General features: G+C 38.2%; 1 protein-coding gene across 2 annotated transcripts in view; it reads right to left on the minus strand.

Annotated features, from left to right (window-relative positions):
* Window positions 1-12,500, minus strand: part of jag2b (jagged canonical Notch ligand 2b) — a 158,445-nt gene that overhangs the window by 42,262 nt on the left and 103,683 nt on the right. Inside the window, exons 7-10 of one of the 2 annotated variants that reach the window (XM_072916273.1) lie at window positions 7,991-8,110; window positions 5,962-6,075; window positions 1,949-2,062; window positions 1-48 (exon numbers count right to left, since the gene is read on the minus strand). The exon at window positions 1-48 is cut by the window's left edge and continues 66 nt beyond it. In XM_072916273.1, the coding sequence (XP_072772374.1) occupies window positions 1-48; window positions 1,949-2,062; window positions 5,962-6,075; window positions 7,991-8,110 (396 nt within the window). The remainder of the gene's footprint in view (window positions 49-1,948; window positions 2,063-5,961; window positions 6,076-7,990; window positions 8,111-12,500) is intronic. The other variant, XM_061987176.2, reaches the window with a different exon arrangement.

Below are 12,500 nucleotides of genomic sequence, written 5' to 3' on the forward strand. Positions count from 1 at the left end.
TGCAAGAATAAGCGTTCACGCATGGCTTTCTTGCACACTCATTAGCATCTGTGAAAGCAAGGTAGAAGGAGCCCATAACAGGGGACAAAGCAAAGGAAGCAAAAAAGAAGGAACCACAAAACCATATTTGAGTAAAAATTAAATGACAGGGTGCCTAATCAGTAGTGTGATTAAATATGGTCATCAGAACATATCCCAGCCTGCAGGCCAAGATCTTCTGTATGGATAACATAAATGCTCAATGCACCCTCAGGAAGTGAAAAAGAAAGCACAAATATGGATCTGCAGCATTTTTTACTGGGGGCCGCAGACTGAAAGGATGCCGAGGCCCTTTTGACATTTTTCACTTCCAAAACCAGTACACTATGTCGATTTTATTTACAATTATATTACACCTATTTGCTCCTTCATTTGTAAAAAAAAAAAAACATGTTTTTTTCAGTAATAGAATTATTAGAATGTGCCGTAAGCCGCTAAAACGTTTACTGCGGCCGTACTGGCAGGATTTTGACAAACTGAATTTTTAAATGCACACACTTTGCTCAGAAATGTATATTCAATGAAATAGTCAGCATATTTTGATCTGAAAAAAATTCAGTGTACAAAATTCAAAACCAAAAAATGTAGTTACCAGTACATAAATTCAGAGTACCAAAAAAATTGTTCGTAATAAAAACAAAAATTAACCTCCATACTCGTTGCTCAGTAAAATATGGCTAGAGAGCCTATAGGTAAATAATTAGTAGTACAAGTATAAGTAGTGGTGTCAAACGACTGATTTTCTAAATTAGATTAATTACACATTTTAATTAATCGCGATTAATTACACATTCTTGCCTAATTTGAATTACGACATTTGTACACACATGCAATTCCATTGCCAGAATGTCAAACACAAACATAATTTTTTACTTGAAGACACGCCATTTATTCGCTCAAATCTTAGCTACCCACGCCGCCTTTCAGGTAACCATTCGCAAAATTAATGTGTGGGAAAAATCTGTGATGAATGCGATATTTGTGATTAATCGCATTGCGTCCGCATTGACAGCCCCAGTTAAAAGCGCAAATCATTATATGATGGTGACGGTTTGACGCTGGAACAGACCATTTCTTGTTGACTTGAACAACATTCGATTGTTTTCACCCCACAAGGGTGGATAAAGTAAATTATAAGCCCAATGCTCCAAAAATACACTCGGTTAGTCATTGATATAATATTGGTAGTTATTAACAGAAACAATGATGAAGTACTTGATAAACAGGAACATACAGTATATAATGACTGAATTTTGGAGTACTTAGAATACAACAGAGTAAGATTGCAAAATGTACTTCTACTAATCCACAACGAGTCAGTTTTGCGGTACAAAGATTACGTATGCACACTGTGCGTTTTGACTCGTGTCAAATTTGGCTCCATAAAGTGTCTCCAAAGGGCTTTAAAGAAACAAACAGAAGAAAGATTGAAATGAGATGCAAACAACGGACGCCCACCACCTTCCACAGACATCTAAAGTGTTACAACAAAGCACTGCTGCTCAAATATCTACAGGCAGGGCGAGGCAGACCGCAGGGGGTCCAGTTGTGCGCGCACACACCACACACACACACCCGCACTTGTCTCCTTTCTGAAACCCAACACTTATCACACACATGCACAGACACTCAACGCCAGGTAAGACAGGAAGCTGATTACTGCTTGTAAACTGAGATCCAAGCTGGTAAAATGAGACTGACTCTTGAGGTCTTTTTTCCGACAACCCGTCCCCCAAACCCACACATACCCCAACTTCATTCACCACGCCATGTCCATACTTTGACAGAAACAACCATAAATGAGAGCTCATAAGACAAACTAAATTTCATGGCTCAGGGTCATGAAAACACTACAGGATATACTTTTACGCACAGGTGCACGTCCCTGGATGTAAAAGATGTCACTCACCTATCTGGCAGGTCTTTCCTTCCCACTCTGGAGGACAGGCACACTCAAAGCCATCCTCCAGGTCGATGCACGTTCCACCTCGGGCACATGGATTGGAGGCGCACTCGTCCAGATCTGCGCAGACGTCAACGTGGCATCAGATTGGGCCGACACTTTTACAGCGCGTTAAACAATGCCAAAGCATCAAATCAGAAGGTTTATGCATGTGGGTGTGAGCTTGCACGCAGTTTTGGAGTATTACTTTGACAGTGGGCAATTTGTGACATCGCAGATTGACGGATGTACATATGTGGGCATTCTTGGACATATGTTGTCCCTCACCCCCGCCTGAGACTGTTGACCCTTCTGTATAATTCTTCTTGTTCCATGCCATCCGGCCTGTTGTATTTCTATAAAATAAATACTCCCGCGATTATTTGGGCAACTGCAAAATTGGATTAGCCGTTGAACTCGGATGGGAAAACAATCAAAATTAGAATGTTTGTGTGTTTGAGCGAGCAAAAACTGATTTAAACTTTTCGCTCTAATTGTCCAATTTGCGTTAATCCAAAATCGCAAAAGCCTGAGTGTCCAGAGTTCTGCCTGCATCCTCCAATCATTTGTGGCAGCTTTAGAGGAACCTTGAACGGCTGCCAGCATCTTCCAATTTGCCTCAACACCAGGATAACGCTTACTCCAACTAGCAGATGTCCTGGTATCATGATGTAGTTATCTTCCGAGACTGAAAGGGTCGCTAGGCACACGGGACTCCTCTTCTTTAGAGAGGTGTAAAAGAAAGTGCATTTCTACCCTCCTTCAAAACCGCACTAAAAGAACACCTCCAGGCAACTACAACCCTCGACTAACACCCTCCCCCCACCACATCCCACCTCCCCGGATTGTAAATAATCAAATGTAAACAATCAAATGTATATACTTGTTCTTATGCTTTCTGAGCTCACTATGTTCACTGCTCGATGTACATATCCTACCAAGTCAGACCTACACTGTTTCAATGTCCATTTCTCAGATGATATTATTGTTGATGACTGAAGTGCTGATATCAACCAAACCTAACCCCCCCACCCCAACCCCCTCCACATCCCACCCCCCGGATTGTAAATAATGTAAATAATTCAATGTATATACTCTGATGATTAACTTGTGTGATGACTGATAGTATATATTTATACCATGAATTGATTAACGTGGACCCCGACTTAAACAAGTTGAAAAACTTATTCGGGTGTTACCATTTAGTGGTCAATTGTACGGAATATGTACTGTATTGTGCAATCTACTAATAAAAGTCTCAATCAATCAATCAAAAAGTCAGTCGCGTTCCAACAGAACAGGCAGGTTCCCCCGAACCAGAGAGCTTGTCAATTTTGTTGAGATGCCAGTTGATTAATTCCATTGTTTAGATTTTGGAAGTCAGTGCAAAAAAAAAGCCAACAATAAATTCAAACAAGACACAAACAGGAAAGCAGGGCAGACACTGAGAAGGGAGGGAGTGTGACCGCCTTTTCCAAGAGCCAAGAAAGAAATCTTGGATGTCAAGATGTAGGTTTACAATTATGATACTTTTGGAGGGGGCAGTCTTTTTGAATACGATGCCACAAGCTTGGCACAGCTATCTTTGGGCAGTATCTCTTTGCAGCACCTCTCAAGCTCCATCAGGTTGGATGGGAAGCATTGTTTTTTATCCAGGATCCCTGTGACCATTGCTGCAATTTTCTTAGTCTAGTCATGGAGGTGACCAAGAACTTGATGGTTACTCTGTCAGAGCTACAGCATTCCTCTGTGGGGAGAGGAGAAGCTTCCAGAAGGACAACCATCTCTGCAGCAATCATGCCTGTATGGTATAGCAGCCAGGCGGAAGCCATTTCTAGGTAAAAAGTTTGCCAAAATGCACCTGAAACACTCTCAGGCCATGAGAAACAAAATGATCTGGCCTGATTATACAAAGATTGAACTCTTTGGCATGAATGCTAGACCTCATGTTTGGAGGAAACCAGGCACCGCTCATCACCAGGCCAATACCATCCCAACAGTGCAGCATGGTGGTGGCAGCATCATGCTGTGGGGTTGCTTTTTCAGCGGCAATAAAGGGAAATATGAATGCAGCAATGTACAGAGACATCCTGGATGAAAACCAACACAAACTCATCCAACCATGATGGAGCTTGAGAGGTGCTGCAAAGAGGAAAGGGTAAAACTGCCCAAAGATAGGTGTGCCAAGCTTGTGGCATCGTATTCAAAAATACTTCTGCCAAAAGTGCATCATCAAAGTATTGAGCAAATACTTGTGTGATTTTTTTAGCTTTGCAACATTTAAATAAAAAAATAAAAAAACTTTTCATATTGTTATTATGTGGTATTGTGTGTAGCATTTTGAAAATGAAAATGAATGTATTCCATTTTGGAAGAGGCTGTAACATGAAATGTGGAAAAAGTGAAGCGCTGTGAGTACTATCCGGATGCGCTGTAGATATTGCTGTGAATCTTTGGGCACCACAAGATTATTGGGGGCAACAATTTGATTAAGAGTCGATGCTCAAATCAAATCGATTCTCGGTTCAAAAACAAAACTTTTTTTTTTTTTTTTTTTTTTTTTTTAATAACACTGGATGCCAGTTCTATGATTAACTAAATTACTTCATGAAATAGATAAACAGCTCTAGTAAATGTCTATATAACTTAAAAGGAAACTGGTTTTGTTTAGTCAAATTCAACCCAAATATTTATTAACATCAAATAAATACCAATAAGGCAACAAGAGAAGTATCCTACACTTCTCTTATCTAAAGTAAATCAGTACAGCAGATATGATCATCTACATCATGGGTGTTAAACTCTGGCCCGCGGGCCAAATTTGGCCCGCCGTGTAATTTCACTTGGCCCTTGAGGCGATATCAAATTAACACTAAAGCTGGCCCGCCGATCCTCCCGGGAGTCTTCCAGCCAGCCAGCCAGCCAGCCAGCCAGCCAGCCAGCCAGCCGCTGGCCCAGTCACATAACATGTGCGGCTTCTGCACGCACACACATTAGAATGCAACGCATACTTCATCAACAGCGATACAGGTTACACTGAGGGTAGCCGAATAAAAAACTTTAACACTGTTAGAAATATACGCCACACTGTGAATCCACACCAAACCAGAACCCTTTGCAGCACTAACTCTTCCGGGACGCTACAAGGTGTGTGTGTTTGGGGGGGGGTTTGGTGGTAGCGGGGGTGTATTTTGTAGCGTCCCGGAAGAGTTAGTGCTGCAAAGGATTCTGGGTATTTGTTATGTTGTGTTTATGTTGTGTTACGGTGCGGATGTTCTCCCGAAATGTGTTTGTCATTCTTGTTTGGTGTGTGGCGTATATTTCTAACAGTGTTAAAGTTTTTTATACTGGCACCCTCAGTGTAACCTGTATCGCTGTTGATGAAATATGCGTTGCATTCGCTCGTGTGTGCGTACAGAAGCCGCACATATCTTGTGACTGGGTCTGAACGATGTTAGAATGGATGAAAAGCGGACGTGACGATAGCTCGTAGAGTACGTTAAAGGTTAATTTGTTCAACCTTGGCCCGCGGCTTTGTTCAGTTTTAAATTTTGGCCCACTCTGTATTTGAGTTTGACACCCCTGATCTACATCAACAAGATGATTTTTCTGAGTGGCTGGACAGGACAGATAAAAAAAAAATTAAAAAAATGTATCGATTAAGAATGATTACAAATTAGAATTGCAATTAATTAGACAATAGATTTTTTTTTCACCCCTAGTAGATACAATTATATTTTTAGCTGCATTTAAAATGTATCAGTAAACTATGTAAAATGTATCACAATATATCGCCATAAACATCATTTCTGTATCGTTTTTTCTACAAATGAAGACAGACAGTTTAAGCTCATGTTGAGATCTCAAGGACTGAGAACCAAAATAATCCGTGACCTGTGATCTGCTTACACACAAACAGATTGAACAACTGCGCGCCCCCCGAGTGGCACACAATAAAAGATATGTGTGGAGAAACTCACTGTGTGCACAGGTCGGACCCTCCCAGCCCGGCGGACACTGGCACTCGAACCCTGAGGGAGCTTCATGGCATGTCCCGCCGTTTGCACAAGGACTGGAAACACAGGAGTGCTCGGCTAATGGAGGCAGCCAACACAAAAGATTAATTCGGTTCTTCCAAGCCTATTTTTTTATAGTAATACTACATTAAAAATGAATTATTCTCTTCCATTATGATGTCCATTTTAAAGAAAAACAGCAAGTTTTTTGTAATTTTGCCCTTCATCCACAATCCTTATGTAAGGCAAGAACACGTCTGTCCCTTTTCTGTGCGTTATAGTGAAAACTTACCTAGCACAATGCAGGAAATTGGAATTTGACTGTTTTGCCTATAAAGCACTCTAATAAAACACTGCCAACAATGCTTCATTTATATGCAATGACCAGCATATTAACCAAAAGCTATAGCAACATTGTTATTGTAAGTGCTAAGACAGGAACTACTTTTCCGCAGTAGTGACAAAGCGACTGCTGACACTGCTCCTCCATCCACTAGCAAGAAGTATGCTAGCTACTCGAGCTGTTTCTGCTGCTGTATCGCCTTTGAGTTAGTTAACGGTAATGCTGCGTTATACTGTATATCGTGCAACTCATCTGATTAGCAAAAGGTTGTGGCACCAAGACAAGGAGTTGGTCAACTTAAAATCTGGACCGACTGAGGCAGTGGATACTGGCTCTCATTGCTCGACAAAATTGCGAGGAAGACTCCGGGAGATGCTCATTTCCTCTCACTATTCTAATTTACCAGCTCACAGAGACCATAGGTCTCGTGCCGAAAGATACAACCATTCCATTAGCCGGCATCCCAGTGAGAGTAACTGTTTTGTTATGTTCTTCTTTGAAACTAGAGATGTCCGATAACATCGGCCTGCCGATATTATCGGCCGATAAATGCGTTAAAATGTAATATCGGAAATTATCGGTATTTTTATTATCGGTATCATTTTTTTATTTTTTATTTTATTAAATCAACATAAAAAACACAAGATACACTTACAATTAGTGCACCAACCCAAAAAAACTCCCTCCCCCATTTACACTCATTCACACAAAAGAGTTGTTTCTTTCTATTATTAATATTCTGGTTCCTACATTATACATCAATATATATCAATAAAGTCTGCAAGGGATACAGTCCGTAAGCACACATGATTGTGCGTGCTGCTGGTCCACTAATAGTACTAACCTTTAACAGTTAATTTTACTAATTTTCATTAATTACTGGTTTCTATGTAACTGTTTTTATATTGTTTTACTTTCTTTTTTATTCAAGAAAATGTTTTCAATTTATTTATCTTAATTTATTAATTTTTAAAAAAAAGTACCTTATCTTCACCATACCTGGTTGTCCAAATTAGGCATAATAATGTGTTAATTCCACGACTGCATATATCGGTATCGGTTGATATCGGTATCGGTAATTAAAGAGTTGGACAATATCGGAATATCGGATATCGGCAAAAAGCCATTATCGGACATCCCTATTTGAAACGAACAATAGCGCTACATAATAACCTTTCAAGGCTTGGACGAAGTCTGCCATGGTCAGTGGTAGCAAACATAGAATCGAACTTTCTAAGCTGTTGTTGTTGTTGACGGAAATAGCGTTAGTTGATTTGCACTCTGTGACATCAATGCGCCAAGAAAAGAAGTTATGACTATGCTGAAAATGACCAAAATACTGTAAATAGTGCATTATCATGAATGGAGGTTTTTGAATGTTTTTTGAGGAACTTTATAGGTGATATAGTTCATCCAGATTACGTGCATTGTTAGCCACCTCATGCTAGCAGTTTTTCGCTATTTAGAATGTATAGATTTAAAAAAAAAAAAAAAGAAGTGTTCTTGTCTCACATCAGGATTGTGGATGATAGCCCCCATTCTGAGAAAAGTGCAGTTTTCCTTTAAAGTAATAAACACAGTAGGCTGGTAGTATTGAATACATAGGAGTAAAAGCAAAGACAACCATTTGACTGACCATAATACACTCACCGATCTCACAGGTCTTGCCTGAGTAGCCTTGTGGACACGCGCAGTGGTACTCGTCTGGTTCGGTGTTCATGCACGTGCCTCTGTTGACGCACGGCTGGTGGCGGCCGCAGTAATTCAAATCTGGAGACACATATGTCGAAAATGATTTTGATTCATGTATAAGGACAAAAAAGTCACACCTTCACAATTTTCAGCGGCAAGTTATTGCTTATTCATGTATAAGGACAAAAAAGTCACACCTTCACAATTTTCAGCGGCAAGTTATTGCTTGACTTTTGGTGCTTCTATGTATCAAAAAGGATGAAAACATGCAGTATGTCATTGACTATTTGCTAAATTGCATGTCCTTGGTTTGTACAATCGTAATGGAAGAAGCCCCCTCAAAGAACTATATATATATATATATATATATATATATATATATATATATATATACACACACACACACACATATACATACATACACATACATGTACATATATAACTATACATAATCTATATATATATATAATATAATAATGTAAATAATTAGTTATATATGTATGTGTATGTACGGTATGTATATGTGTGTGTGTGTGTGTATATTTTTATATATATATATATATATATATATATATATAACTATATATATAAAACTATATATATATATATATATATACACCGTATATTAGGGCTGCAATTAACGATTAATTTGATAATCGATTAATCTGTCGATTATTACTTCGATTAATCGATTAATAATCGGATAAAAGAGACAAACTACATTTATATCCTTTCCAGTATTTTATTGAAAAAAACAGCATACTGGCACCATACTTATTTTGATTATTGTTTCTCAGCTGTTTGTACATGTTGCAGTTTAGAAATGTTTATTAAAAAAAAGAAAAGAAAAAAAGAAGAAATGCCTCTGCGCATGCGCCGAGCATAGATCCAACGAATCGATGACAAAATTAATCGGCAACTATTTTTATAATCGATTTTAATCGATTAGTTGTTGCAGCCCTACCGTATATATATATATATATATATATATATATATATATATATATATATATATATATATATATATATATATATAGTTATATATAAATATAAAAATATACATTTACATATATAGTTATATGTACACATAATACATATATACACATTAATACATTTACATATATACATACATACACATATACATACATTTATACACATCCACACACAAACACACATACATATGATACACATACATATTTACACAAACATACACATCTATACTATATATACAGTATATACATATATATATACAGACATATATAGATATATACCTTTGAAATATATATAATATATGATACATATATTATATATAAATATATATTAAAAATATACATATTTTTAATTAATTGAATTAGCTTCTAATTCATTTTCAGTAACAAATGCATACATTCAGACATTTGCTTTGTATACACTCATCATGCAGTTAAAGAAACAATATGTATTACTACGAATAGCAGCTTTTGTATAAATTTAACGGCCCACTGGCTTATAAACAAGAGAACAATGTACAGCATTCCCTCGTTTTCCAGTTCGACCGTTAAATATCTTGTCTTTGCAGTCTATTCAATTGAATATAAGTTGAAAAGGATTTGCAAATCATTGTATTCTGTTTTTATTTACCATTTACACAACATGCCAACTGCACTGGTTTTGGGTTTTGTAAGATATTTTGGAGGATACTTAATTTGAGAATTGCAAGTTGAATAAAGCTTGTCTTCAGAATAAAATTCTTTCTATTTTATAAATCCTGCTAATTTCTAGACATAAAAATCTTAAATTAGGATGTCTCATCAAGTAAAATTAACAAGCTGCAAGGACATCATTTCACTAGTTTTTAGTATTTTCATTATATTTTGCCAGCTATTTTTCTGCAGTGTAAGTACTTTCTGTACAGAAATGTGAAGAACTAGAAAAGTGTTATTGTGAGGCCGAAGGAGACAAGTTCTTGGAGCGAATATCAGCTTGCACCACGTCCTCAACTTTGCTAATTGGCTGCCAACATTCATCCCGCCGGTGCCAGGAGTTCCCGGGAAGCTTGTCGGCGTCTTGGTCTCGGCTGGAGAGCACCAGCTGTCACTTTGAAGGGAAGCACTGAGCGTTTCCCCCAGCACTCACGAAAGGGAGGCTTACAGTATTTACATCTACGTGTCTATCTTTTCAATTATTCATCAGCCGTGGACTCGCAAAACAGATCCTGTCATTTTTTTTTTTTGTGTGTGTCCCCACTTACTAAACACTTCAAGCGGTCCTTAGAAACCAGCTTGAGCCTGAAGGGCAGGTCACACTGAAGGCTGCTCGATAAATAAATGAACAGGGACGAGTCTCCGCTGGGGATCTTTAGGAGCGACTCTCATCCCCCAAAGTGCACTCAAGTGACGGGGAGGATGTGAGGGGGATCCAGTGTCCCTTCTGCTGCTCAAATCGCACCGGCAGTAAAACTATACAGCTGCCGGTTTCCAGTCCGAGAATGGGGAAAGACGTCTGTGAACTGATTTGAAAAATAAAAAAAATAAAAAAAGTGCACTGGCACAAAAGTGAGTACACCCCTCACACTTTAGCAATTACCGTATTTTTCGGACTATAAGTCGCAGTTTTTTTCATAGTTTGGCCGGGGGTGCGACTTATACTCAGGAGCGACTTATGCGTGACATTATTAACACATTACCGTAAAATATCAAATAATATCATTCACGTAAGAGACTAGACGTATAAGATTTCATGGGATTTAGCGATTAGGAGTGACAGATTGTTTGGTAAACGTATAGCATGTTCTATACGTTATAGTTATTTGAATGACTCTTACCATAATATGTTACGTTAACATACCAGGCACGTTCTCAGTTGGTTATTTATGCCTCATATAACGTACACTTATTCAGCCTGTTGCTCACTATTCTTTATTTATTTTAAATTGCCTTTCAAATGTCCATTCTTGGTGTTGGGTTTTATCAAATAAATTTCCCCCAAAAATGCGACTTATACTCCAGTGCGACTTATATGTTTTTTTCTTCTTTATTATGCATTTTCGGTGATAGCGGGGGTGTATATTGTAGCGTCCCGGAAGAGTTAGTGCTGCAAGGGGTTCTTGGTATTTCTTCTTTTGTGTTTATGTTGTGTTACGGTGCGGATGTTCTCCCGAAATGTGTTTGTCATTGTTGTTTGGTGTGGGTTCACAGTGTGGCGCATATTTGTAACAGTGTTAAAGTTGTTTATACGGCCACCCTCAGTGTGACCTGTATGGCTGTTGACCAAGTATGATTGCATTCACTTTTGAGTCTGTCAAAAGCTGTAGATATTATGTGACTGGGCCGGCACGCAAAGGCAGTGCCTTCAAGGTTTATTGGCGCTCTGTATTTCTTCCTACGTCCGTGTACACAGCGGCGTTTTAAAAAGTCATACATTTTACTTTTTGAAACCGATACCGATAATTTCCGATATTACATTTTAAAGCATTTATCGGCCGATAATATCGGCAGTCCGATATTATCGGACATCCCTAATGATAACTCTTTTTAGCTAATTCAGCAGCAGTACACCTTAGAGTCATATGACTAGGTAGTTGACACATGCTAACTTTTTTAGCTATTTTTGCAACCGTACACCTCAGAGTCATTTACCTTGGTACTTGACACATGCTAACCTTTTTAGTTAATTTTGCAGCCGTTCACTTCAGGAATTGTAACATGGTACTTGACACGTGCTAACTTTTTTTGCTATTTTTGCAACCGTACACCTCAGAGTCATTGACACATGCAAATCTTTTTAGATATTTTTGCAGCCGTACACCTCAGGGTTATATAACATGGTATTTGAAACATGCTAACTTTTTTAGCTAATTTTGCAACCGTACACCTCAAAGTTATTTACCTTGGTACTTGACACATGCTAACCTTTTAATTAATTTTGCAGCAAGACATCTTAAAGTCATACAACTTGGTATTTGACTTATGCTAACTTTTATAGCTAATTTTGCAGCCATACACCCCAGAATCCTTTAACTTGACACATGCTAACCTTTTTAGCTAATTTTGCAGCCATACAATGGAGAGTCGTATAACTTAGTACTCGACACATGCTAACTTTTCTAGCTAATTTGGCAGCCGTACACCTCAGAGTCATTCAACTTGGTACATGACATATGCTAACTTTTATAGCTAATTTTTCAGTCATACACGGCAGAGTCGTATAACTTAGTAGTTGACACATGCTAACTTTTTTAGTTTATTTGGCAGCCATACCACCTCAGAGTCATATAACTTGGGACTTGACGTATACTAACTTTTTAAACTAATTTTGCACCTCAGTGTCATGTAACTTGGTACGTGACAAATGCCAACTTTTTAGGCTAATTTCGCAACCATACACCTCAGTCATATAACTTGGTACTTGACACATACTATTATATGCTAATGTTAACTCGCTAACATTAACATGCTAGCTTTTTTTTTTAGCTAATTTAACAGCTGTA

This window comes from Nerophis lumbriciformis, linkage group LG26 (assembly GCF_033978685.3).
Source record: "Nerophis lumbriciformis linkage group LG26, RoL_Nlum_v2.1, whole genome shotgun sequence".
NCBI classification, from domain to species: Eukaryota; Metazoa; Chordata; class Actinopteri; order Syngnathiformes; family Syngnathidae; genus Nerophis; species Nerophis lumbriciformis.